The sequence below is a fragment of the Stigmatopora argus genome, chromosome 10 (genome assembly GCF_051989625.1).
Source record: "Stigmatopora argus isolate UIUO_Sarg chromosome 10, RoL_Sarg_1.0, whole genome shotgun sequence".
NCBI lineage: Eukaryota > Metazoa > Chordata > Actinopteri > Syngnathiformes > Syngnathidae > Stigmatopora > Stigmatopora argus.
The window spans coordinates 1,835,253-1,862,929 of NC_135396.1; the positions used below are offsets into that span (position 1 = coordinate 1,835,253).

Sequence of the window (27,677 nt, forward strand, 5' to 3'; positions counted from 1 at the left end):
TACTATCGCCTACTATCGTTTTTTATATAGGTACTTTTTTATGATCACCACACATTGCTGGATCGAGGTCCCGTATATATATATATATATATATATATATATATATATATATATATATATTGTACTATATACAGTAATCTCTTGAATATTGCGGTTAATATAGACCAGATTATCGAAAAATTGCGAAGTAGGTTAACACATATTATAACATTTTTTTCTTTTTTTTCTTAAGTGCTGAGTCCGCTAACGTGGCTTCCGCTAAGGAGTTTAAGCGTGGATTTTAACATTTTTATAAACATATTATATATTTTTTAAATAATTAATAGCGGAAAAAAATCACAAAGTAGTGAATTCGCAATAAGTGAGTCATTACTGTATATGTGGAGTTATACCAACTATGACCACTAGAGAATAGTAAAGTTCCCATTGAATTGCTTATTGCAAACAACTACCACACATTCATTTAATACGCTTGTTGAAAAGTATGAATAAACGTGAGAACCTGACACGGGAATTAGTTTGTAATTACAGAATTCTTGTTTACAATCTCTTTGGTGAAGAATTCCCAATGTGCTTTTCTTCTCACACAAATCAAGTGTGCATTCTCCCATCCGTCATGTCTTAATTACATATCACATTGCACAATTTATGCTTATGAATGAAACTATCATCGCTTGTCATATAAACCCGCCGTATTCCATCTCACTTAAGGAAGTGATAATCATCTCTGTTTTGTTCCCGCACAATCAAAACCCTAAAATGACCTTTCCACCATAGTTTTTTTCCCCTGTACGGAAATGTATAACATGTTTACTGCCTTTCAAAAGGGATTTGCGCACGCGAGTCTCTGTTAATACGCCACGAGGGATGCATATAGTAGAGAAGTGACATGATACGCGGCTCGTGTAACAAATGTTCTGTCTTTTTCTTGTCTTTGTTGTTAACAATGATATATTTCACTTGAGCGGTTCATTGTGAGGCCTGCAGCGATATGTGCACAATCACAATACGGCGAAGAATGAGACAAAATTGACCTTTGACATGCAAGGGAAATTACCAAAAGGTCGGTTCTGAACTTAATAGCTTTGGCAAACGTGTTTCCTCACTGGATTTGACATTAAACTGCACACAATGTTACTTTAGCTCTGAGTGAAACACACACACACACACACACACACACACACACACACACACACACACACACACACATGTTAATGCAAAATTAAGATAAATCATTTTATCCCTTCAAATGAACAACTAATGATAAAATCTGACTCGATTCCATGCATTGTATCTGTGTTTAAATTGCACCAAGGCCAATAAGATAATGTAATTGTGTATCAATTATTTTTTTTATGTAATCTATAATTCTTGTTGAAATACTGTAGCCAAATGGAAACCAACAGGTATTCAAGGATGGTCCTATACATTTGTTTTTTTATAAAAAGGTCTATAATTGGCTGAGATTAGTGCATATGGGACACGCCTTCAAGGTTTTGGGTGTCTCGATGTATAAAAACGATCTTCTAGGAACGATTAAGTGACAAAATACCTGCTAAGGTCCATAAACGGTAAGACCATTTTGATTCTATCTATTCTTAAAATACATCAGCATTATCATTTTTTATATATATATTACTTTCTTCCATTACTTGGCATTACTACTCTTTTCTTTTCATATGTTTAAGAAAATGACTCTGAATAATGCACATCAGTTAATTTCCCAACTTATCCTTGGATTGATGATATCATTATTACATATAGGATGTCGTTGTCCATTGAATTATACTGAAACTGAAATGTTCTTTTGATGTTTTGTGGTTTTATCGCTTGTTGGAGCATGCACTTCAACCCAAGAAAATGATTAACATTGCTTTTGCAATTTGGTTCCTTCTCATTGCACCAGAGTGATGGAAATGTTGCATCCCCACAAGATGAATCGTGCTCTTCTTTGTCTCTCTCTGCTGGCCATTCTGATGCAGCCCACCCTCTGCCTCTACAACTGCTCCTCAGAGTATGAAAGGAGTCCAGGTAGATGATTCATAAATGTTATTCTTGCAACTGCAGCTGCAACTTTCCTAATTTCTGCCTGTGCATTTTTTTGTCTGACTTAATCGACCGCTTAACATCAATATAAGAAAGTAAAATACATTAATAGCCAAACCTTTGACATTTTTTGATAGTTAAGATTCAATATTTAGTAATATAACAAAACAGGCAACATTTAAATGAATCACAATGAAATGTAATGATATTAGTTTAGTATTATGTTCATTAACATGAATATAAATATGTTCATTAAGATGTGCTGTCCCTTATCAAATAAATCAATCAATCAAATAATGAACCCAATTATTAAAACATATGCAGATGCATTTGCGAATCTAAATTGGCTTGAACAAGTTTACCACTGAAAAACCATTCATTCATTTTCTGACCAGCTTATACTCACAAGGATCGCGCGGGGTGCTGGAGCCTATCCCAACTTACTTTGGACAACCAATCATAGAGCTGGTCTTCAACCACTTAGCCTAGCATGTTTTTGTGATGTGGGAGGATCCACGGTACCCAGAGAAAACCCACAGAGAACATGCAAACTCCACACAGTGAGAACCAACCTGGGATCGAACCCACGACCCCAGAACAATCAGGCAGACGCCCAAACCACGACTCCACCGTACCGTGGTTCCCATTAAATGGAATAAAAATGCAATTCATTATCACTTTGTACGCCTTTTGTTTATTTGTGTGATTGCAACGTAGATCAAACTACAAGCACTAAAACTAACGATAACGATAATCCTGGTCCTGTTTTTCAAAGACAGCTCAGACCTGACGGTGGACTGCGGCACCACCCTCATAACACTGGAGGTCAACCTGTGCACAGCTCAGTGGGCAGGCTTCAACTCCTCTACCATGGCGCTCAATGGGAAACACAACATCACAGCGTGCCAGGGCTCCATCGACTCCACTACGGACCCCCCGATCATCCGCTACCAGTTTCCGGTCAACGGCAGCGATCAAAATCCCTGTCGACAGTCTTTGCAGGTCAGAGGTCACTCGTTCTGGTGGGGCAAAACCTCGGTCCCACATGTCATGGATGAAGTACTTTGTTGGTAATTCAAGACTCGAATGATTTTTTTGTCCATCCGCCGTGATTTGGGGTGGCTTTTGGATTTCTGCTCACTGGGGTCATTATGATGGAGAAACTATTGGAAGTTAATGCGTTTTATTAGGCTCGGGTGTGTGTGGCTACATTATTTTTTGTAATTGGTGCTCCATAGCTGTATTCAACTTGAAATCCACTTTCTTGATGACTTTGCTCTGTTTGTGTGCACTTGCGTGACCTGCTTAAGATTGTGGACGAGGCCCCGGATCCCACGGGCCCTTTTGGCGACTTCCTTAGCATCCAGTCGGTCATCATCACTGGTTTTATTGACACCCACACATCCAATCAGGATGCAGCGGTGATCAGCTACTCCACCGACCTTTACTACCACTTTTCCTGCCGTTATCCCTTGGAATACCTCCTCAACAATACTGAGATAATGGCGTGAGTAACAACTAATTGCTGACTTTGGTAGTGTTTAGCGCATCCACCTCACAAGTTCTGGGGTCGTGGGTTCCATCCCAGGTCACTCTGTGGAATTCAGGTGTTCTCCCCAGGCTTGCGTGGGTTTTCTCTGGGTACTCCGGTTTCCTCCCACATTCCAAAAACAAGGCCGGTTGGGCACTCTAAAGGGCCCCTAGCCATGATTGGTTGTCCTTTGTCTCATTGTACCCTGCGATTGGCTGGCCGCCGATTCAGGGTGTCCCTCGCCTGGTTAACGTAGTTAGCTAGACTAGGCTCCAGCACCCCCTGTGGCCCTTGTGCAGATAAGTAGTTGAGAAAATGAATGAAGCTGATCTAACGAGATGCACTTTCCTCCCTCTGGTTTATTTTCAGGTCCTCGGTTTCCGTGGCAAACAAAGATAACAACGGAAGCTTCGTTGACATGCTCGTCATGAAGGTTTTTAATGTAAGGAAAGCGTCGAAATGAGTTTTCAACACGAATGAAATTCACGTGCGTTCGCAGGACTCCGATTTCGGCTATCCGTTGGTCGTCCCTCCGACGGGAATGCAGCTGCGACAGAGGGTCTACGTGGAGGTTAAGGCCGTGAACCTGACCGGAAAGTAGGACAAAATACTCGACAAATATTGAAACAACAGTATAGCGAAGCAATCGGCATTTCTTGGTAACGCGGCGACTCGTTGCCCTATGAACTTGTTCTCTTCAGCTTTCACGTGTTGCTGGATCAGTGCTTCGGGACCCCCAACGCTTACAATGTTTCCCAGACGGAGCAGCACAACTTCTTCACCGGGTACGACGGAGCAAAACTTTTGTGATGAAGCCATTCATTGACATATGTTACTGACAATTTCACATGTGGACAAGTGTAGCTGCTTTAGCGTCCACAAAATGAGTCCTGAACGCAAATGAGTGGAGTTTGCATGTTCGTGGGTTTTCTCCGGGTACTCCAGTTTTCTCCCACATTCCAAAGACGTGCATGGTAGGCTGGTTGGACACTTTAAATTCCCCTTAGGTATGAGTGTGAGCATGAATGATTGTCTGGGTGCCCCTTGCCTCGTGCCCGAAAGTCGGCTGGGATAGGCTCCGGCACCCCCCGCGCCCCTTGTGAGGATAAAGTAGTTTAGAAAATGAATGAATGAATATCTGCCACTGACCAAAAAAAATTAAGTTGAACACTTTAATGTGTTTTTTGGGTTAACTTAATGATTGACTATTGTTATATTGTCTGTCTACATGTGTTGCTGCACACTTTTAGACAAAAATGTATTATTACCGATGGTATTGGTTGCCGGTATATGGCATTGAGTTGGGGCCGATTTTTTGTTCCAACTATTCCAGCACAGAAAGTTGAAGCATTGGGGGTTGGGCTGAAACAAGAAGCACCTGACTGCAATCACTGATTGCACTTGCAACATTCCACAGCTGTGGAAAGGTTTCCTCTATAGACCTTGGAAAGAAAGCACCCACTGCAGCCCTTTGTGGAATAGTAGTTTGCCCACCCCTGATTTGGTGCAATTTAACTCAAACTGGTAAGGATGTGTTTTGTACCTTTTTGCAGATTTATTATTTACAGTAGGGCAGCCTGGTGTTTGTGGTTAGCGCGTCGGCCTCGCAGTGGGCGTCCTGAGTTCAAATCCAGGTTGGTCCACCTGTGTGGAATTTGCATGTTCTCCCTGGGCCTGCGGGGGTTTTCTCCGGGACCCCCGGTGTCCTCCCACATTCCAAAAACATGCATGGTGAGCTGATTGGAGACTCTATATTGCACCTAAGTATGAGTATGAGAGTGAATGGTTATGCCCCGCCTCTGGCCTCAAGTCAGCTGGGATTGGCTCCAGCACCCAATGTGACCTTAATGAGGACAAAGTGGTTGAGATTATTCACAGTCTAACTGCTGCTTGATCTCACGTGGACTAGTTATTTCTTTCTTAATTATTGATTATTTATTTGCCTGTTTGTGCATTACATGGTGAAAGCTTTAAATGTCATTATAGTATTTGTATGATGACTATGAAAGCATTCAATTCAATTCAAATTGTTTTGAAATGTGTTGAGATGAGTTGACTGGCACCACACAGTGCTCATATTTTCAAGTTTTATACCCATTTTTAATTAAAGCAATAATTGTACTGTAACTAGGTGTTCAGTGGACAGCAGGGCAACAGTAGACACCAACGGAAACGACAAGTTTGCCCGCTTCGACTTTGAGGCCTTCCGATTCGTTCGACACAGAGATCAAGCCAAATCCAGCATTTATCTGCACTGCATTCTCAGACTCTGCGAGCCCAGCAAATGTCAAGATCTTTTAAATGTGAGTAAAAAACAAAACAAAAACAAGCTTATGCTCAAATCATTGCATTCCCTTAACATGAATCTACATGGCATATGGCATATGAAAGATGCAAATGTGGTTTTATCATATTTCACTGCTGGACACATTTTGAATGACTTGAGGACCTGCAGAATGTGTTTTTGTGATTTTACAAGCTGAAAACCTATGAAATGAAATGTGTCCACAGATGAAATTTATTATGTTGACCACCTCTTTCTGGATTATTTCTTGATTATTGATTTGCTTGTTTGTTTGTTGCTATTTTTGCACTTTTCTTGTTGACTACTTATCTACTGATTGCTTATTTATTCATGAGTTATTGTTTATTGATTATTCATTTGCCTGTTTTGTTGTTGTTATTTGTGCACTTTGTGCTGAAGCTTAAAATCTCATTATACTTGTTGCATGCCAATACAAAAATTCAATTTTATTCAATCAAATTCATCTTGGTCGCACAGCTAAAGTTGAAAATCAGAGTGAAGCAGCACCACATTTAAAAAAACACACATTTAAACAAATTAAACTTCAAATATTACCAAGTCATTTGATGTTTACATCCTACTGGGATCATGCATTTGTTTTATTTTGACAGAAAAATTACTTCTTCTATCCACTAAAACGTATTTTGACACCTGTCATTCTTCAGGCTTGCGACAAACGGAAAAAAAGATCCGTAACTCCTTTTGGAGAAGAAAGTAGCAACTCAGCCACTCTTTCAATCGGACCACTCTACACTTCTAGAGAAGGTTTGACCCACCTTGCTCTTTCGCACTATACAGAACAAAAAACAAAGAATATATACATGATTTTCCCTCCTTTTTTGCTTCTTTGTCCATTAAAAGATGGCGCTGTGGTGGAAAACTACAGTGAGTATCTAAGATTTAAATCAATATATTGTCGTTTGGAGGTATCCCAATTTTTGCTATCTATCGTCCGCCGTCAGGTGACAATGTGGCATCACGGAAGAGTGACCTTGACGTGACGGGATTGGTGGTCGGGGTGGTCTTCGGCTCGGCCGCGTCCGTTCTGCTGGTTCTTGGCGGGTGGTTTCTACTGAAAAAATATTACTGGACTGGTTCCTTAGCTCGTGCTTTCAACTGACAGTGATGCTTTATTTTATATTCATAATATAAGATGTTGACTTTAAAAGGAAGGCAACAGTAAGATTGACTTTTAAAAATCTCTGAGACATTTGGAGCATCATGTCAGTTTTTTATTGTAATTTCTCAATACTCTTAATTTCTTTTTGTTGTTGTTGTAGTCATTTTTCCCAAAAAATATGATCAATAGTAGAATATATTTGTCTTTTGACCTAGCATAGCAACACAATATTTTCTGTAAGTTGTACAGCAAATACCATGTTAGTCAAAATTGCTTCTTTTCAATACAATTGCGCTATTAAGATGAAATATATATACAGTAATCTAGAAAATATTTACACTTAGTGACAGTAAATGTGACACTTGTGTGAAGATTCTCCACAATTTTTTGACATCATAAAAATGATACAAAAGCTTCCACCTTTTATTATGAAATTGCACTCTAACACTAACAACAAAAAACGAACCTTTTAAACTCAAAACCACAAAACAACGAATGCATCTTTTAATGCAATAACATTGACTTTTTTATATCATGAACAAATACAGAAAAATACCTAAAAAAACATTAACGAAATAGTACAGTTTATCTGTCTTATTGAGCAAGTACAAAAATATTCCTAATATCTTCTGCAAAGACCTGCAACACAAAAATAGAATTCAACACCAATATTACATGTCAGAAAGGTTCCAGGTTCGAATCCCATTCCCAAATTACAGACTCCAAACCTCCCAATGTTGACCAAGCAATATAAAATGCCTGCTGTACAAAGGGAACATTTTCTTTGTTACATTCTGAAATGTTACGTCATCTTTGGTGAGACCAATCCCAGTTCTTTTGGGTCACTCTGTACAAACCGGTCACCGTTAGTGTTTTTATCCTGATTATTTGCTCACTGCACCGAGTGTAGAATGTCCTGGATGAGCGCAGACAATTGGACGGAAAAGTCCTCCTGCAACGAACCACCAGCCTGGAAAGGACTGGACTGGATTTCCAGTTCCTCCTCCATTTCTCGAAGGAGACTTTCCATCCTGGTCTGGAATGCTTGGTTCTGTTGCGCCGAGGTCTGGCAGAAGCGTTCCACGGCGTCCCCGAGAGGCGAGGCGTTTCCCGACGATTTAGCGAGCTCTACCCGAAGAACGTTCAAAGAATTCTGGGCCTCCTCTTTCATGGAAATCACTTCCTGTCCTAGCTTGGAGCTAAATCCTTCCCATGTTCTGGCGTTGCCCACCTCCTCTTGGCCCATCGGGTGTTCCGTCACCTCTCGGGTTTGAGCCAGGATCTCATTTAGGCGAGAACCACCTTGTTCCAGCGCCCGTACCATCCATTGGCGGACGACGGGATCGGGTTTGCCCTCCGCTGGGTCCGGAATGCGAAGGTAGACCCTGAGCTGCTGGCAAAGATCGTGGGAACTGTTGCGGAGCTCCTGGGTGAGCGGGGTCAAGCGCCCCCGCACGCTGGTCACGGCAGAGGATAATTGCGCCTGGGAGGGAGCTAGCCTCGCCCTCAGATCGGCTAGCTCGTGACGCAAACGCTCTCGGAGGCGTTCCGACTCCATCAAGAGTTTGCGCTGGATCTCCATGGACAAGGGGTCTTTGGAGAAGTCATCGTCCAAGCTGTAGAGGGCGCTGTGGTCTATGCGACTTTTGTAGAGCTTGCTGTGGAATAAAAGTACTTGGTTGTAGTAGTCGGATTTTATCGATATAGTCTGCCCATGGCTTATGTGTGGCAGGGAAGAGCTCCAACACCATAGCTGGAACGAATATTCCGGATTTCATGAACTTACTCCGCTTCCTTTGTGAGTTGGGACTTGGAATGAGCCTGGTTGGCCTTGGAATCAGTCCAGGTCGCCTCTCGGGGGTCACGATGGATCGGATAAGCTGCGAAAACGAAGAGGAATTTGTCAGGTTTTTGCAAATCATTTGCAAACACAAAAGCTAGCATGTAACAAGGAATAAACTCTCAAATTATTGCTGGAAATGTACCTGATACTGCCAAGATTGCAACGGCTAGAAAGATGGCCACTTGTTCTGCAGGCATTTTTGCTTTTCTGTGGAGCTCAGAAGATGTCTAGGAATTGGACCGTGAAAAATGAATAACTGGATTTTTGCTCTCTAGAAATGAGCTATTTTCCAAGACTGACAGAAACACTTTGTTGCCTTTACCTGAGCTCGCCGGGTTTTTGGAGTGAGTTCTCTTCTTGAGCGCTCTTATAAAGGCTGTTGTTATCAGAACCCGTCTGTGTCAATAGTCAACACGTGGAGGGTCACACGGGTAACAGGACACAACATACACGCTCGTGCGTTACGGACTGCCATAAAACTTTCATTTTTATGGACAGAACAGATGCAGCGGGATAGGCTCCAGCACCCCGTGATGCTAAACTACTGGTGTCAAAGTGGCGGCCCGGGGGCCAAATCTGTCCCGCCGCATCATTTTGTGCGGCCCGAGAAAGTAAATCATGAGTGCTGACTTTCTGTTTTAGGATCAAATTAAAATGAGGATTATAGATGTATATTATATTTCCTGATTTTCCCCCTTTTAAATCAATAGTTGAAATTTTTTAAATCATTTTTTTCTGTGTTTTTAGTTAAAAAGTTATTTAGCAAAATCTAAAAATATATAGAAATATTTTCTGTTTTCCACTTTAATATGGAAAATAATTAAAGAAAAAATTGGTTTCCTTTTGAAATGAAAAAACAAATGATTAAATAAATGATTTACCCTTACTAAGAAAAAAAGCTCAAATAAACATTGTTTTAGATCTATAAAAAAAATAATATTTAGGGCTCATAAAATCGAGTTGATGTTAATGCGGCCCGCGAACCAACCCGAGTCTGAAAACGGCTAGATGGGAACCACATTCATTTCAGATGAGTCTTCTAATCTGATCGTGGAAATAAAACAAGACTCCTTCAATTCTAATACTGAAAACTAAACCACTAATATTGAATACTTTTGTTTACTGTAATATTTTAGGAGCTGAACAAAAAAAAAATTAATGGCTCCAGACAAAAAAAATAGGATTCTAATGTCTTTAGTGAATTGTCTGTCTCAGCAAATCAATGTAAATTCCTATCGCTGATTGTAATGTCAAGCCAGCTCAATCAAATCAATGAACAATGCCGATGATGTAAGAAGACTTTTGCTCTTTTGCACAAATGCGATGCCAATTGTGAATATTTTGTGCGATGTGAATATGTAGGTGAAAGGGGACGGTTAGGTAAGCTAGACCTCATCATCACAAGGTCATAGTCCATGGTTCCCATAATGAAGTAGTATCTAGGTTAGCGCTCTTGTCCAAAGTCTGCTCATCACAAAAACAAGAAATGTGTAGAATCCCCTGCAATATCGTACATACTTATCGTCAAACAATCACTTTCTGCATATCTGCCACACATACAAAAATGTCTGGCTGTACCTCATAAGTAATAAAGGGATATCCTTCTGCAACCAATACATAAGGAGTAATTGAAATATGGAGCAAAGGGTATTAACCACATTTTTGTTATTTAACATACACACACACACACACACACACGTATACACTTAGACACACTAAAGTGTGCAGTCTCCGGCTGCTATTTATTTGCAGGTCAAATCATTCCATGGAAAAGCTTTTTCAACTGAAAGCAAAGAGTTTACTTGCAGATAAGAAGGCTAATGACGCAAATGCCTACATTGAGTCGAGCAGATAAAAAAAACCTTGACTGTTGCATTTCTGTTAGTGATCAAACAGGGTTAACAACTGAAAGTGTTATTATTTTAATGTAGGCAAAGGTTAAGTGCCACATATTGATACGTGTTTCTAACAGTGGAATGTGTTTAGATTTCAGTATATGAATTCAAACTGTACTACACAATACTAGTACTAATGCAGACTACTACTTGAGTAGCAACTCGGTAGGCCTTCATAATAAAAAGATACAAATAAAATATATAAAAAAAAAAAAAAAAACATATAATATCATAAAAGTAATAATAATAATATCTAACATAAATAAAAATATTTCCATTTGATTAATTGACAACTAGGGCGAGTGGGTAGTGTGTCGGCCTCACAGTTCTGAGGTCGAGGGTTTGATCCCAAGTGGGTCCTCACTGTGTGGACTTTCCATGTTCTCCTTGGGCTTTTGTGGGTTTTCTCCGGGTACTCTACTTTCCTTCCACATTCCAATAACATTCCTTGCAGGCTGGTTGGGCACTCTAAATTGCCCCGACCTATGATTGGTTGTCCTTTGTCTCCTTGTGCTCTGGGATTGCGTGGGTTTTCTCCGGGTACTCCACTTTCCTTCCACATTCCAAAAATATGACGTTCAGGCTGGTTGGGCACTCTAAATTGCCCCGACCTATGATTGGTCGTCCTTTGTCTCCTTGTGCTCTGCGATTGGCTGACCACCGAAGTCAAGTGAGACAGGCTCCAGCACCCCCTGCAATAAGCGATTCGGAAAATGAATAGAATAGTAGGTAACTACTCATCATATGTCCAAGTTGGCCTATTTTGGAAATAAACTCCATTAAGGTTTCTCTTAAGCAACATCAGCCGCCAAATCATTAATCAGTTTCATGGTAGCGGCACGAAGGACAAATGGAGCAATCCGATACTTTCTTTTCTCCTGCCGCACTCTCGCTGTCACCTTAGCCGCCAGGCCTTATAAATCATGCATGGCAGGCTAACGAAAGTCATGCAGCCCAAACGGTAGCTTGCTCGTTCCTTGTTAAAACTTTATTTCCAAGATATATTTCACCATGCCGGCAGGAAGTCGTTCCAATCTCTTGAGCCGTCTTTGCTGGCTGTTTGTTCCTTTCACCCTGCATTCTCTCCACGGGAAAAACATTAGCCAATTTTTCCGAGAGAGACCAACCTGTCCACCAGGTACATTCAATGATTTGTTGTTTTTATCCTAACAATAAAGTCCTGCAAAATTGCTTTTGTTTCTACCAGGATTTTACTGCAAGCAAGATAGTGAGAGCCCAATCCCCTGTCCAAGGGGGACTTACGGGCCCTCTGCGGACGGTCTGTCCATGGAGAGCTGTCTAAAGTGTCCTCCCAACCATTACTGCCCCAGACCAGGTCTGACAGCGGCACTCCAATGTGGGCCGGTGGCTCAGCAGCCTCAATCTGGTCAGGAAACCTGCGTCTGTCCGGCTGAGGGACAAAACTTCCAGGTAACAATCTTTCTCTCCATTCATCTGATGCTGAGTTGGATTTTTTGAAGGGAAGTACACAGTCACCTCTAGAGCCAACCAGGAATGTTTTTTTAACTGTGCATATTGTGCCCTGAAGTTCCAATGTTTATTGCTCATAACTCATCTTATAGTGCTTTAAAGTGTCGGGATTTTACAGTGAAAAACAGCAAAGACGCTCGAAGAATCAGTAGCATGATGTTGAAAGGCAAGTGGATTAGGTGTCCTCACAGGGGTGTCTTGTTTCCTGCCTGTGCTGAGGGGATGCAATAAATATTTAGTGATGTATACACGGGAAGGATTTTTACTGTATTCATAGTTGGGATTTGAAAAAATTAGGAAAAGAAGAAATACTGCAACTTGACATGACTCAGTGGCCTATTGGTTAGCTCTGGGGTCCTGGGTTCGGATCCAGGTCGGTCCACCTGTGTAGAATGTGCATGTTCTCCTTGTTCCTGCTGGGTTTTCTATGGGTACTCCGGTTTCCTTCCACAATCCGAAGACATGCATTGTAGGCTGATTGGACACTCTAAACTGCCCTTAGATTATGAGTGTCAATGGTTGTCTGTTTTGTCGTGGCCTTTGATTGGCTGGCCGCCTATTCACGGTGTCCCATGCCTCTGGGATAGGCTCCAGCACCCCCTGAGGATAAAGCAGTTCACAAAAAGAAATGAAATCTGACATGACTACCATGTAAATGCTTGAACTGACAGTTTTACCAACTCATAAAACAACTTTGAATAGCAAATTGGGACGATTCCAAATTCATAAACATCCTCCATGTTGAACCACCATTGCACATTTAACCGAATGAAGGGTATAAATTCAAAGTCAGGAAAAATCGTGCGCTGTCCGCGTTTTCTGATGACGTAACAATGTTTAAGTTTTTTTGTTTTTACAATTGTCCATGCAGTTGCATAAGTCAACCCCATTGACTTTTTTCCTCAGAGGAGTGACGGGCAGTGCCAATGTACCCTGGACTATCAACCGGCCAGCAGTGAAGATGTGTGCGTACACAAAGTGTACAGCATCTGCAGAAATGGAAAAACACGCACTCAACATGGAGACTGCCTGGACCGACATGAGTGGACGCTTCATTGCAGGACACAGGTCATGAGATAACACATGCAACCACATACTGTACATGTGTAGTTGATGATGCAAGAAAGTGGAGGAAAGGTCATGTACAGTGACTTCCCGCATTGACAGGAAACAAACACTGGTGTTTTAACTCGCAATAATACATTTGCCGTCCATCTATCGTACTCAGTTTTTTTGCAATGTCCCAATTGGACTTTCATTGCTGAATTGGTGGAATTAATCTGCATCTTTTCTTACAGGTGTGTCCTTCCACAGAAGAAAATAAGGGTTATGATGGAGAACTGGGTCTGTGTGTATGCACAGAACCTCCTGGGAGGGCCGCGTGTGGGGGCCTATGTCGGAAAAAGCCTGCAACTGAACTGAGACTCGGGTGCGAGTCCGGCGGAGAACTGGAGATGACATTGACTTCGGAGAACCAGGTCAGCAGAATTTGAATCCTGCCTGACTAGTAATCAAAAAATCATGTTATAGTGACAAATATCAAGCCATTTCAGCCCCCCATGAAATGCATAACAGCAGACTGCCTCAGGGGTGCTAAAACTTTCTATCTCAAAGATCTACTTTTCAAGGAGCCAACTTTCCGCCATCTACCCTTTTTTTCCGGGCCCCTGACAAAGCTCAGCAGTTTTGTATGCTGATGATATACCCGATGCCAGTAGGGACCCAACATAGTGTAGGCAGATAGTACCGTGCTTGGACTCAGGATGGCTCAAGTCCCATATCAAATTTTACTACAAATCCAATCCTTGGATTCAATTTTACTCTCATGCGATCTACCAATAGTACCTTAGGGATCGAAGAATTGAGCACCCCTGGCCTAGATTATAGTTTTACTTCTTCAATAGTTTGAGCTAACTAGACGATGCACAAAAAGTTATGACAATAATGACTTTCCCGTATCAAGACCTAACCTACTTACGCTAACTGGTATTGTTCTGTGCGTCCAGGTGTCGGTTCTCTCTGGTGCCGTGTTGGAGATGCTTTTTAAAGAGTGGGACTTTCACGGGAACCTGCATTGTGGCAATCATCTCAGCCTCTCACGTCCGGTCTACATTATCCAGTCAATTGGTCTGGCACTCAAGTGACAACCGTTTTGCCTTCGTCTGCCTTCGTCTTTGTCTAAAGTTGTCCTTTGTCTTTACGTACCGTTGAAACGCAGAAGCCGGCTTTCTTGGCCTCCTCGGTGGCGCCATCCCGACGGAACTTCAAGCGTTGACGGCACTCGCACAGCTGCGGGATGCTCCGGGGAGTCATGGTTAGAACGGGCGAAACGCTTTGCAATTGATAGTATCGTCACAAAAATAAAGATACCTGAGTCTGAAATTAGCCAGAAACTGTGTCCCAAATCATACGTTTTACACCGGAATAGAATCTGCAACTGATTCAGCATCTGTCCTTCTCTTTTTAGATGCATCTTTCCTTCACTGGGACACGCAAACCATGGAAAATATCAGCAGTGGTGGCAGCAGAATACCCGAAAGCAAGACGGATGAATCAAGCGAAAGTCTCGGCGGAATTCTCAACCCGACAACATGTCTCCAACTTGGAGATGTTCTACTCTTCACGGTCACTACCCGTCACTATCCTCAGTATGATACGTAAGTCGCCGCGTGCAACGTGTCTTTGCAAAAATAAAGTTTGATTCGCGATCATCACGCTTTGACAGGGACAACCTTTACAATACTAATCGTGATTTTGACTGGGGTGCGTTGAGGAAACTAAAAGAGGAGATGACTTTGTCTTGGACGCCTCCGAGCATCTTTTCAATCGTCTTTGACGAACCTGGAGTTTACGTTTTTAAACTGAGCAGCCACCACCACAAATGCATCGTAAGTTCCTCCCCGTGTTTGCAGTGATTCCTGATAAACAACCATAACAAATTAAACGATTTTTCGACTTCCGTGATTGGCCCTCACCAGTATTTGCGGGTGATGCCGACGGGCGGCCGATGTTACGAGCCAGGCCCCTTCTTCTCTACCATTCCACGTCACGTGACCAGAGTGGGCATCCGGATGAGGAGAAACCTTTTGCTCCGTCCCGATTGGCTGGTGACCGGAGGACTTTTGTTTGGAGCCGTGCTCATCTTGTGTTTATGCGTGACGCTATTGGTTGGTGAACGATTCAGGATTGGATGGAAGTCCATCCACCATTCTCGGTAACTGAGCCCACTGGCGTTTCAGATCCTTTTCCATGAGTATGGGTGGCCCGAGAAGAAGCCAATCAGAGCAAAGTATCACTTGCGGCAGATGGCCTATCACATGGAGGATTACGCATCCAAGGGTTCAAAGGTCATCACACAAATGAAGACTCACAGGAAACAACAAGCCACAATTACGCCGAGCTCCGTTCAACCTGGTACAAAGATAACACACACAGAAACACACACAAACACACACACAAGCACACAGGCACACACACACTTGAACTTCCTGTAGGCCACTCTATTATTATTATATTATTATTATTATAGGGAAAAACTAAGATAAAATAACTGAGAATTCTCTTTCCATTCAAATATTCATTAATATTTCCTATCCCGTGGGGGGTGCTGGAGCCTATCCCAGCCAACTAAATGCAGTAATTGTAATTTAAAAATACTTTTGAAAATGTTCAATCTTATATAATAATGTCCCAACTTTGTTCTTGGGCTTCCTGAGCTATAGTTAACATTTATATATTCATAAATAATAATTTTTAATTAATCGTTCAGTTTTTGGAGGAAAAGGTAGATTCTGGCTGAAAAATGAAGGAATTACCGATGTTGTCCTGTCATTAATCCTGAAGTGCCCAGCCAGTTTGATGTTTTAATGTCATGCAAAAACAGTTTCTAGTTCATGTTTTGTTCTTTTTGTTGTTGTTTTTGGTGCAGAGTCCTTGGAGGAGTTCTGGGATTACGAGAAGCAGGTGGATTTAGAGGCTTTCAGTAGTAACACTTTCTACAACTTGCTGCTCAAACACAGTGTGTCAGTCACAGCACGCCTGGGAATGCTCAGCGGCGAGGTGCGAGACGTTACATAAAAGTTTCGGGCTGTCATTTACATGGCGACTTGACATCACGGTTCATATACAAGAAGGGGCGGGACAAGACATGCTATATGACATTACACATTTTTCTAACTTGATTGTTATAAAGAAATTAGATTTCTGTGCATCCTTGAATGAAATTTGAATTTTCTTTTGGTATGTAGGTCAAAGAGCTTTATCGGGGCCTTTGTGAAAAACTACGGCTGCTCCAGCCATTCCTATTGGATGAGGAGAGCACGGGAAATGATCACGACAAGCTGAGGAGGGAAGTGGAGAAGGAGGTGGTCCGCAGGAGCTCTTTGGCTGCAAACATAAGGACGCTGCTCCACACTCAGCTCCAGGTTAATCTCACCTTCATTTCATGCACGAAGAGTGTACAGCACAATTGGCTCTTGTCCATCACGACCTTCTAGTTAATTCTATACAAAAAAAGTGAAAGTGAGCAAAAAGTGTATGAAGAAAGCTTTTTGTTTCAACTTGGCATGTTGTAGGTTTTGGAGCGAGAGCAGCAGGCGCAGCAGAAGGTCCACAGTATGTTCACAGCTCATGTGCGAGAATGTATCAGAATACTGAGCAAGGTTCACCAGACAGCTTATGGTGGACCGCACCATCAAAAGTATTACAGTAATGTTGATTTTTTTTATTTAATCTTGCCTCCAATCTAGCTGTAAATATTTTTTTTCTTTTCTTAGCTTGACCCAGCGATTGTCGTTCCTGGTGGGTGAAATGGGAGGACTGGTATCAGCAGAATGCCAACGGCAGGGGGCCTGGGGCCTCTTGGGTGAAGGCATTGGGGCCCAACTGCTCTGTCCGGGATCAAACTCTGTGCTGAGCAAAGACAGTATCTTTGGTATGTGAGAATTGCATAAAAAACAATGCTCTCTGTTGGTGAACACATAAACTGCAAGCAAAAAGAATCCACTTTGATAATTACTGCATGTTGCAGTTGGACGTTCATGATAGCATAATTGTAATGTATGTACCTCTACATACGAAATGAATTTATTCCAGAAGGGGTTTCGTAACTTGGATTTTTCATAAGTAAAGGCACTGATCACATGTTTAATACTACCCTTAAAATTATTTATCAAGCCATTAAAATTAAATGGTAATGCAAAGAAAGTAAACACACAACATCTTAAAATTATGTTATGCACACTCACACAAAACATCTCCTTGGTATTTTAGGACAAAAGGTTTCCTGGCGCGGCCTTTCGTAAGCTGAATACTATATCGTATGTAGAAGTCTCACTGTATGGATAGACGGATAATCGTTGACAATGTTCTCCTCAGGTTCCAATGGGTCTCTTCAGGACTGTTGCCCAGCCCATTACGATGCGGTCACAGGTCTCATAAGGCCAAATGTTGACAGCCACATGTTGCTGGGCAGCGGTCAGACTATGGCGGTTCCTTCCGATTTCTTTCTAAATCCGCAGACCGCCCGCGTACTTCCCATTGCCGGGAATGTGGCCTACGACCCTGAAAGCTCCACTTTGGTATCCACGACTGACTCGTGTCCAGGTATGCGCATTGAAAAAAAATATGACTGCGATTGGCCGGTTCATTGTGTACCTACCTGGCTTCCAACACAAAGTTATCCAAGATAGGCTTTATCACCATTGATAAATGGACACAAATGAACAACAAATCAAAATAAACAAGGACAATTATTATACAAAATCATTAAGTTACACTCCTTTTTTTCCCCCTCAAGGAGACAACAGGAAATGGGAAAGTCCTCTCATTCCCTTCATCCCATACCCGAATTCTTCCCACTCTAACCAACCTCTGCGAGGCCTCCGACCAGGTCAAAAACTGCAGTTGGGCGCCCCCATGTCAGACTTAGACACAGGGGTTCCGGTACCCATTCTTGCTGTTACCATCCACCCTCAAACTGGACTGGTGTACCCACTTGGAAAGACGCATAAGTGCCCGATGACTGGTTTGCAGCAACCTGTCCAGATTGGCTATCCGATGCTGGATTCACGGACGGGAAAGGTTGTGCTGACTGTCGGCATCGGTCTAGACACGCTCACAGGTTAGTCAAATCACATTTTGACCATTTCACAAGAATCCCAAGTTTGGTTGGTCGGGGTACCTGGCAGCATTTTAATTAAGCTGGTGAAGCAATTTGATTTCTGTATATATTTTTTTCTTCCAAACAAACGCTTTTTTTTCCTTTGTGAAAAGGCATAAAACAATGTTTGTTTACGTGCATGTTTACTCAGCTGCCACTTGCGATTCCAGTCCATCGGATAAGTTATTTTTTAACTTGATTCTTTTCCTTTTTCATGCGATTTTATTTATAAATGCCGTCAAACATAAACTAAACAATGCAATGCTTGCACAGTTATTTTGTGTTATGAATTGAATTTTGGCCAAGAACCAATGGCGTTTATTTAAATCTTTGCCTAGGTGTTGTGCTGCCAGTAGGCGGAGTCTTACTGGGCGAACCCTTCATGGAGCCCCTGAGCGGGCATATGGCGAGAGTGGGAAGCGTCAGCGTCCGAGCCGGTCAGCTGGTGCCACATGCGGGGGGGTACCAGACACTTTTGGAGGCCAAGGTCTATTTCATACAATTTAGGAAGTGAAAATAGCAAAATAAGCACTTGTGAAACAGTCCAAAACTTTAATCCCTCTAGGTTCTGATGGTCATGCTCAAAATTGTAGAAATCCTGAAGTCCCTATGTGAGGAACTGGAGCAAGGATCGACATGTGGGGCAAGTGACCGAGGGCGTCCCTGGCGAGATGATATCGGCGAAGCGGTGGAGGAGCTTCATCGGCATTGGAGGAGGAGTTGGAATTGCCAGCTGCAGCTCCAGAGCAGGCTGGAGGTGCTGATGGACACCATGGTGGCTCTTCATCAGGATGGAGGGTCCATGGGTGAGAGACCTGCAGTTCTTGTTAATACTACAATGGTGCCTTGAGATATCTGAAGGAGTTTAGCAAAATACAAAGCATTGTTTGGACCGTTTTGGACTTCATTTCAGGGCAAAAATTTAAATTAAGAGTGAACTCGACAAATATCCCAATGAGGAATATTGGTATAGGAAAGTGCAACAACAATATTTAAATGCAAATGCTTGACTTAGGACAATTTATACAGATATACTCATTCTATCTCGAAGAATGACTAATAAAACTCAGGCTAATTCAGTCGATGTTTAACTTGTATATACTGCTCTCAGGTGTCCAAGGCAAAGAAGTACATTGGCTTTGAAGCAAAATCATATAATAATGGCAATGAATATTAAAATAAACAATAACAGTCACTTCATTGAGCAGACTATGACAATTACATTCATTTCAATGAGAAAAGATTGTTTAAGATATTCAGAGAGCAATTAAACCCATTTTAAGGCACTATTGGTCTACTTTCATTTTTTTGGCAAAGTGGTTCAGCATCAATGTTGAGGCAAGACATACGATTCTGGCTATTTTTCTTTTGTGTCAATATCAAAAACCACTCTTGAAATATTTCGACTCTGTGTTGGCTTCTTCCATTCAGTTTTTCGTTCTGTTATTATATAGTTTTTAGATAATTCTTCGTTTTGGACGTTAAGCAATTACAATTCTTTTCACCATAGGGGAGATGGCGCTGTCGGGCTCGGACGCAACATTACCCGCCTTGCTAGGCATGGACTTCCCTGACCCAATGGGATCGGGTCTCAGCGTGCCCGTATTGGGTTGGCGGGCTGACCCTTTCTCGGGAAGACGAGTCGGGCTTGCGGGGACCATGGAAGACCCAGACGGCAATGGTAAAATGCCAATTTAAACTGTTCAACCGGCTAACCTAGCATGCATGTTTTTGGAATGTGTGAGGAAACTGGAGTACCCGGAGAAAACCCACGCAAACCACTCAAAAAATTGACACACCAACGTACACAAAACAGAAACGGTAATTTGCCTTCTACTTATTTCTGTTGTGATGCGTTCATGGAACAAATTTGCAGGTCTGGTAGCAATCCGTTACGGCGTACTGGCCGTTGACCCCGTCACCGCCACGCTGTCTCCGGTGGTCGGCGTCAGGATGGACGCAATTACCGACACCGTCGTGCCCATCACGGCCGCCTACTGGCTGGCCGTGATGGATCGAACGGACGGCACGCAGGTGGGGACGAGTCGGGAACAAAAGGGATTGACGCAAATCCGAACACGGCTTTTGTCGTTCTCGTCACCGCCAGGTGGAGGCTCTGGAGCGGGAGGTGTGTGCTCGCAACGTCTTCTGGCAGCTGCAGAGGCGACGGGAGGAGGACATTTTCTCTGACATGGACGCCAATGTATTTCGTTGTTTCCTCAGTGGGATGGAAGATGACTGCTATCAGGAGGTGAGTTTCAGTTGATGAAAAAAATGGGTTGTGTGTGTATTTTAAATTAGTACAACTATTCTACAAGACATTTTCATGGCTTAATTCAAGACGTTACATTTTTATATATTATACTTATTTTCACGACTATAAGGCGCACTGCATTATAAGGCGCACCCTCGATGAATGACACATTTTAATTTTTTTCCCATATATATAAAGCACACTGGATTATAAGGCGCCCTGTCTATTTTGGAGAAAATTTAAGACTTTTAAGTGCGCTTTATAGTCGTGAAAATACGGTACTCCAACTATTTTCCTTTCACTAACCAGCTTACCATGTTGGCATTGACCCGAATATAAGACGATGTCTTCTGCATTGAAATAACACTGGAAAAAGTTTGGTCATCATAAACCCGGCCAGGGTCTAGACCACATGTCTCAAACCGATTCCGCCGAGGGCCGCAATGGGTCCTGGTCTTTGTTCCAACCGATCCAGTGCCGGCATTTTAACCAATCAGGTGTCTTTTAAAATAAGTAGCACCTGACTTTAATTAACTGCTTACACTTGCCAAAGGTATCCTCTTGTTGAGTTGGAATGAAAACCTGCACCCACTGCGGCCCTTTGAGGACCGGTTTGACACCCCTGGTCTAGACATTATCGCCATTCACAATGCTAGGTGGTGCCAGATATCTTTAATGCAAACGGAAAGGCAAAATTAGCGAAGACACATGGATGTCAGGCCGAGGGTCTTCAAGTATTGGTTTTCAGTTTATGACTGGATTTGCATCTACTGTGCCGCAGGTCCAGTGGACGAGTAGACCGCTAAGAGAAGCCGCTGCGGAAATGCACGATTTAGCTCAAGCCGAAGCCCAGAGGAGAGTGGCCCAACACGCTTTCTTGGCCGAGAGCCTTCCCTCGCATCTTTTGAATATCCTCAGTCTCGGTAATCTGCTCCAATGACAGCCATTAACAGTGAAAGTTTTTCAGGAGAAGTTCTCTACTTATTCCGTCTTACTTACAACAAGTTTAGAAATACTTCCTCAATGTTTGGGTAGTATAATTTTGAAGTGCATCATCTAGAAAATGTTTGGACACCGCTTCTTAATGCCAAAGTTAAAGCATCCTACCTATTTGATGACTCGTATTTCCTTGCAAAAATTCACACAACTTACAGTTTTATTTATTATTCCTATTATTTCCTCCCAAATTTGACTAAAAATAAATGCAGGCATTTTGTAAAATCTAAAAATTTATTTAAAAAAACCTCAAATAAACATTGTTTTAGATCTATAAAAACTGAATATTCAGGGCTTTTAATCCAGTTCTTTTAATCCATTTATAATAAAAAAAAATCTAAATATTATATCTAAAATGGTCCGGCCCACGTGAAATCAAGTTGACGTTAAAGCGGCCCGCGAACCAACCCGAGTCTGACACCCTTGCCTTAAATCGTCGGGAAGTAAATTTGAATATGACAAACTCAACAGTGCGTGACCTAAAATCCTAAAAATTTAGTCGAAAGCATTACCCACACAAAACTCCAAAAATGCAATTCTTAAAACAAGTTTGAAACCCAAACACCTCTTATTGAGAGCATGAGATGCATCCATTTTTTTTCCTAGTCGACCAAGAGGAGTGGAATCAGCACCGCATTTGGCACACTGATTTGGTGTCAAGCCTAGACATGATGGACGTGTCCGTGGATCAGCTGCGACAATCCCAGGACAAATGGAGCACGCAAAAAGAAGACGATTGGACAGCGAGTGTCCATGTCACGGTCGCAGCACTTATTGGGAATACTAGATTCTCAACTGAAACATTATTATGTCAAAAAAAGCCTTCTCCGTGTCCTGTTCAATTTGTCAGTGCAGGACCGAGAGGCCAGACTGGCAGAAACGTGGGAGGAATGTTCTTCCAGAATCTCCATTTTGGATCTGGCGCTCATTAAACTGCATTTCGTTCGACAGCTTTCCGAGTTGAGGGGTGACATGGCTCAGGTGAGAGGGGTGCACAATTTTTTTTTTGCTTAGAACTGATACAAAGGGAAATTTGCCATAGAAAATGAATGACACTTTTTGTAGCAGCTTTAAATAAGGGTTTTCTGTGCTTTATTAACAAAGTACCGGAATAAGATTAGAGATTTTGTGTGTTGGTTTAGGCGGTCTTGAAAGGGAAGCTCTGGTACGAAGAATACGGCCTGATCCGGTTGTGTCAGCAGCCCAAAGCGACTGGGAATGTCGTGAGTTTGCTCCGAAGGAAGATTTTACCTCAACTGGAGAAAATCAACCAAAAATTTGAGGGTCAAGAACAGCGAATCACTCTCCTCTCCTCGAACACCAGTCGTCAGCAGAATTTTGGGATGGACGCGCAGACTCCCAAAGGTTCGTTTATTCGGGTATTTTCCGTAGTTGTCGCGGGGGTGCTGGAATCTGTCCCGGAAGGGGACGGACTGTCATCTTTAGATTAAAAAATTTAGAGGGTTGAGACCGCATTGTCTTCCACAAAAAGAATATGTTTTTTCTTATTTTCTTGGTTCACGGTTCTTTGGGAATTGGATCCAAGATGGCGGCGCACACAGGTGCAGTGGCTCTTTGCTCTCCAGTTTGGTGTTCCACCAATTTCGTTATACGCAGCTGTGTATGATAACAATAAAGGCTTTTGATTAGATTTGATAAAATTGAGGCCCTTTTTGGCTTTTAACTTGAATCTGGCAGTTAATATTCTTTATTATGATGCATTTGATACTATTTGTTCAAAATTGTAAAGATTTCAAAAAATGGAAATCTGGACTCATTATTTTATAATGCTCATAAAATACTGAATTTAACGATCATTATTGTTTTATTCTATAATTGGACTCCCCTAATCAGAATGGCTAAATGTTTCAGCTAAAGTGCAACAAAGCCGATATTGATGCTTTTTTTTTTGCATCTTGGCCAGCCGTTTTTAATTAATTATTCTTTTATTCCCCTAAAGTCCTTGAAGATTCACACCCTCGGTTTTGCAGCGCCGTAAAGTCGGCCATGGTTTTCATGGTGATCTTAAATACCGCGTTCAGTATGGCATCCACTTTCTCGTAATCCTTGTTGCCAAGTGACGCTTGTTTGAAAAAGCTGTGGTGGGGCCCCCCCGGGGGGCGGGGCCATAGGAATGCCATTCTGCCGAGGGGAATAGACCGTCCCAGCTGTTTCCCAGACATCCCAAAAAGCTTCTGGCTTTACTGTGGATTCCACCAAGGTCACCCTAGGAAATTCCCACAAAAAATCTAAAAACAACTTTTATCGTACAAATAAATATTTCTTAATGGAGAAGTCGGTTGGGCGATTGGTTAGGGCGTCAGCCTCACAGTTTTGGGGTCGTGCGTTCGATCCCTCACTGTGTGGCGTTTCCGTGATCTCCCTGGGCTTTTGTGGGTTTTCTCTGGGTACTCCAGTTGCCTCCCACATCCCAAAAACATTGGTTAAACACTCACGATTGCTTAACTCTAGCTACGATTGGTTGCTCTTGGTCTCCTGGTGCCCTGCGATTGGCTAGCCACCGATTCAAGGTGCATGAGGGCAACTGGGATAGGCTCCAGCACCCCCCGCGACCCTTGTGAGGTTAAACAGTATCCGAAAACAAATGAATATTTCTTGACAGTGTGCTGTCCGTCAAGTCACATTGCGGTTCCAACAATTCCAGGTATGGTCTTTAGTACAAACCCAGATATGCAATGATATTTAATTCATTTTTATGATTATTATTCATTTTAATTTCCCAGAGGAAGAGTGGACAAAGCTGCTGGAAGTCTCTCCTCTATTCCAAATCCTGAAAGGAGTGGAGGTCAAACTAAAAGGTGCTAAATGACACACACCATAAAAAGTGCACATATTCACATTGACTATTACTATGTTTTTTTACTACTGTTATGTTATTGAGTGCACAGATTTCTGCGTCCTCCTCAGACAAAAACAGCGTCAAGTTTGTGGACGTCCTGGAATGTCAATGGGAATGCGAGGGAGAGTTGATTCCGACCAAAGTGTCCGGCCTCAGCCACAGAGAATTTCTGGTGTACCAGCATGGACTTTTTCTCCTGCACACTTTGCACGCTCTGCAACTGGTTTGGAACATTTCACTCATGATCATTCGAACCCTTTCCCAATAAACTGTGCCTATATTTAGAGACTGGTATACGAGGAAGCAACTTGTTGTGTTTTCCCTCTATAGACTCCAGCTGTTTCTCTCCAAATAGCTGAAAGCCTTCCATTGAACAATTACCGCAATAATGCCTTCAGGAATTCCTTTTTTTATCAGGTAAAGTTTGTGGTCTTTTCCAATGAAATATTATTTTTGCAACACCGTTTTTTGTTGTTGAATGATTGGCCAAAACAGAACTGGGTTTCATACAAATCTTGTTTGTCATTGTGTATTATTACTTCTAATGAGACACATTTTGAATCCCAAACAACTTTTTTTTTAACCAAAACCAATACACATCCACCATATTGAATTGAATTGAAGGATTTGATTGTTTTATATATGTATACACGTATACACATATAATTAGTTTTAAAGCTTCACCACTAAGTGCACGAATATCAACAACAAACCAACATATAAATAAGTAATACATATTAAGTATTCAACGACAATACATTGGCAAGTGCACAAATAACGAGAAACAAACAAACAAATTAAATAATACAACACAGATATTGCATGTAACGAACCATTTATAATGATTCACCTCTTTCAATAAAAACTTAGTCATCTAAAATGCCATATTTTCAAATTTAAAGAGCCTTTGGAGGCCCAATTTTAACATGAAAAAAAGCTTGGCGGAACCGAAAACAACTTGGCGCCGAATTTTCCTGGCGATGAAGTTGCCCCCGTTTGAGTGTCCGCCTTAGAAGAAAATAAAAATGGCACAAAGTGGCCTTTCTTTAGTATTGATGACGTGCGTTTGTTGACAGGAAGCCGATGAGACCCTCTTTGTCCGAAGACAGAGGCTTGGCTCTGTTGGAGGCTTCTCCTTTTTGCTCCTGCATTGTTTGGCTCATGTCGCCACAGACGACATGAGCGACGATTCCTCCTCGGCCTTTGGGAAACTTTTCTGTAAGGTATGAACACTAAGCATCTTCCAACTAAGAATTCCAATTAACACTCATTTTTGTGTATGAAAACAAGGGTTGTAAAAGTGGCTGTTTTTCTATCTTGATATGTATTTCCATTCCGTCTGGGTTCTTTTTATTCTGCTAGAGGCCCCCTGAATATCCAACATATTGGAGACCTGTGATTTAAAATTCCTTCTTTCAATGAATTTGATAAATATGGTATTTTAAATAATTTATAGAGGCTATTAATTGGGCGTCCCAATTAATTTGAAATGAAAAAAAAATCTTTTGAAGCGCTTTTCTCAATCAAAGTGAAAAACATCAAATGTAAAGCTTTTCTTTTCATTCATTTTCCATACCGCTTATCCTCACAAGGGTCATGGGGGGTGCTGGAGCTGACTTCAAGCATCCCAAATCCATGGCCAGCCAATCGCAGGGCACAAGTAGACAAAGTACAACCAATCATAGCTCGGGTTAAGCAATTTAGAGTGTCCAATCAGCTAGCCTTGGATGTTTTTGGGATGTAGGAGGAAACCGGAGTACCCGCAGAAAACCCACTATAGCCCGGGGAGAACATGCAAACTCCACACAGTGAGGATTGAACCTTCGAACCCAGGACTGTGAGACGCTTAGACGTAACTATTGTCGCGTGCCATTTCACTTCTCCACCGCTTATCCTCACAAGAGTCAATAGGGGTGCCGGAGCCGATCCCGGGTGACTTCGGGCACGCTCAATCGCTGGCCAGCCAATCGCAGAGCACGAGAAGACGAAGGACAACCAATCATAGCTAGGTTTAGGCAATTTAGAGTGTCCAATCAGCTAGCCTTGGATGTTTTTAGAATGTGGGAGGAAACCGGAGTACCCGGAGAAAACCCACCATGAAGATCCACTTGGAATCGAACCTTTGAACCCAGGACTGTGAGACATGGAAGTAGCTTAAGCGTAACTATTGTTGCGTGCCATTTTAGGTCATGCAGGCATCTCTCGGGGAGCTGTTTCAGGCCAAGCTGGGCATTGTGTCCTCAGAACAAGAAGCCCATTGGTTGTTTGGGGATCATGCACCCCCCCGCGGAGAACCCACCTCTCATTTGCCGGAGCCCAATGTAGCGCAACATGTGAGTACACACACATGGTCGCTATCCACGGCAGCCACTTGTCCGAAGCCATGTGTCAACATGTCTGAGTGAAAGAAGTCTGCACCGAAATAGCCGATAGACGACAAGTAACAAACGCTTCTTTGGGGAATAGGACGGCGACGATGACTGGGGAGAACGTGGAGAAAGCTCTCCTGACGACCGGCTTGAAGGAGTTTTGAGAAAAAGAACGTTGGAAGGCCAGAGACCGTTTTTATAGGAGAGGGAATACTGCTGGATAATTTAATTACAACCTGTGTGATTGGAATTTAAAGCTCTAAGGAATTTGTCAGTGTAAATTAGCCCTGCGAAATGACTTATGGTAAATTGAGATTTATTGTTTAATAAATTGGTATTTTGGCTAAATCTGTTTTTTGCAAATTTACACATGCTAATTCAGGTGTGAGAGCAAAATTAAAAAAAAAAAAAAAGTAAATACAACATTATATCGTGGAAAGCTTTTGTTTGTAAAAACAGCAATAATTAATTTCATTGATTTAACCTGAAGAGATGGACATTCTTTATTAATCATTTGCAATCTTGTGACATCATGTTTTTAGACCCAAAATGTTTTATCATTGTATTCAATCAATTAATAAAAAGTATAAATACACCAAACATTTTTTGTTCAGTAAAAATTATTTTTCATGCAAACATTGCAAATACTTTAATTTTTCCATGTTAATTCAATTTTGTACTGTTTGTCTTTTGCAAAAGAACACACCGACACATTTTTTTGGGGGAAAAGCATTTTTAAGGGTTTTTGCCCATCTTAACAAAAGATTACATCATCACTGCATGCCTTCCTTTACTAATGCTGTTGAT

The 27,677-nt window shown here is 42.0% G+C and overlaps 2 protein-coding genes across 2 annotated transcripts; one reads left to right on the forward strand and one right to left on the reverse strand.

Moving 5' to 3' along the window:
* Positions 1 to 1,917: 1,917 nt before the first annotated feature.
* On the forward strand, positions 1,918 to 27,464 carry LOC144083614 (uncharacterized). Its single transcript, XM_077611596.1, has 39 exons — positions 1,918 to 2,031; positions 2,822 to 3,048; positions 3,357 to 3,553; positions 3,947 to 4,019; positions 4,077 to 4,174; positions 4,279 to 4,362; positions 5,709 to 5,880; positions 6,548 to 6,647; positions 11,948 to 12,171; positions 13,138 to 13,299; positions 13,530 to 13,709; positions 14,238 to 14,358; positions 14,450 to 14,545; positions 14,699 to 14,888; positions 14,957 to 15,119; positions 15,210 to 15,398; positions 15,471 to 15,645; positions 16,160 to 16,290; positions 16,479 to 16,655; positions 16,806 to 16,930; positions 17,007 to 17,164; positions 17,608 to 17,835; positions 18,029 to 18,352; positions 18,730 to 18,878; positions 18,957 to 19,197; positions 19,902 to 20,072; positions 20,268 to 20,425; positions 20,499 to 20,642; positions 21,427 to 21,568; positions 22,248 to 22,567; positions 22,784 to 23,006; positions 23,602 to 23,660; positions 24,114 to 24,306; positions 24,386 to 24,460; positions 24,570 to 24,724; positions 24,832 to 24,918; positions 25,578 to 25,724; positions 26,688 to 26,834; positions 26,968 to 27,464. The coding sequence occupies exons 1-39, from the start codon at positions 1,935 to 1,937 to the stop codon at positions 27,070 to 27,072; spliced, it is 6,207 nt and encodes a 2,068-aa protein (XP_077467722.1). The 5' UTR covers positions 1,918 to 1,934; the 3' UTR covers positions 27,073 to 27,464.
* On the reverse strand, positions 7,412 to 9,042 carry LOC144083206 (uncharacterized). Its single transcript, XM_077610803.1, has 3 exons — positions 8,988 to 9,042; positions 8,789 to 8,882; positions 7,412 to 8,660 (listed from the first exon to the last, which is right to left on the reverse strand). The coding sequence occupies exons 1-3, from the start codon at positions 9,040 to 9,042 to the stop codon at positions 7,895 to 7,897; spliced, it is 915 nt and encodes a 304-aa protein (XP_077466929.1). The 3' UTR covers positions 7,412 to 7,894.
* Positions 27,465 to 27,677: the final 213 nt, after the last annotated feature.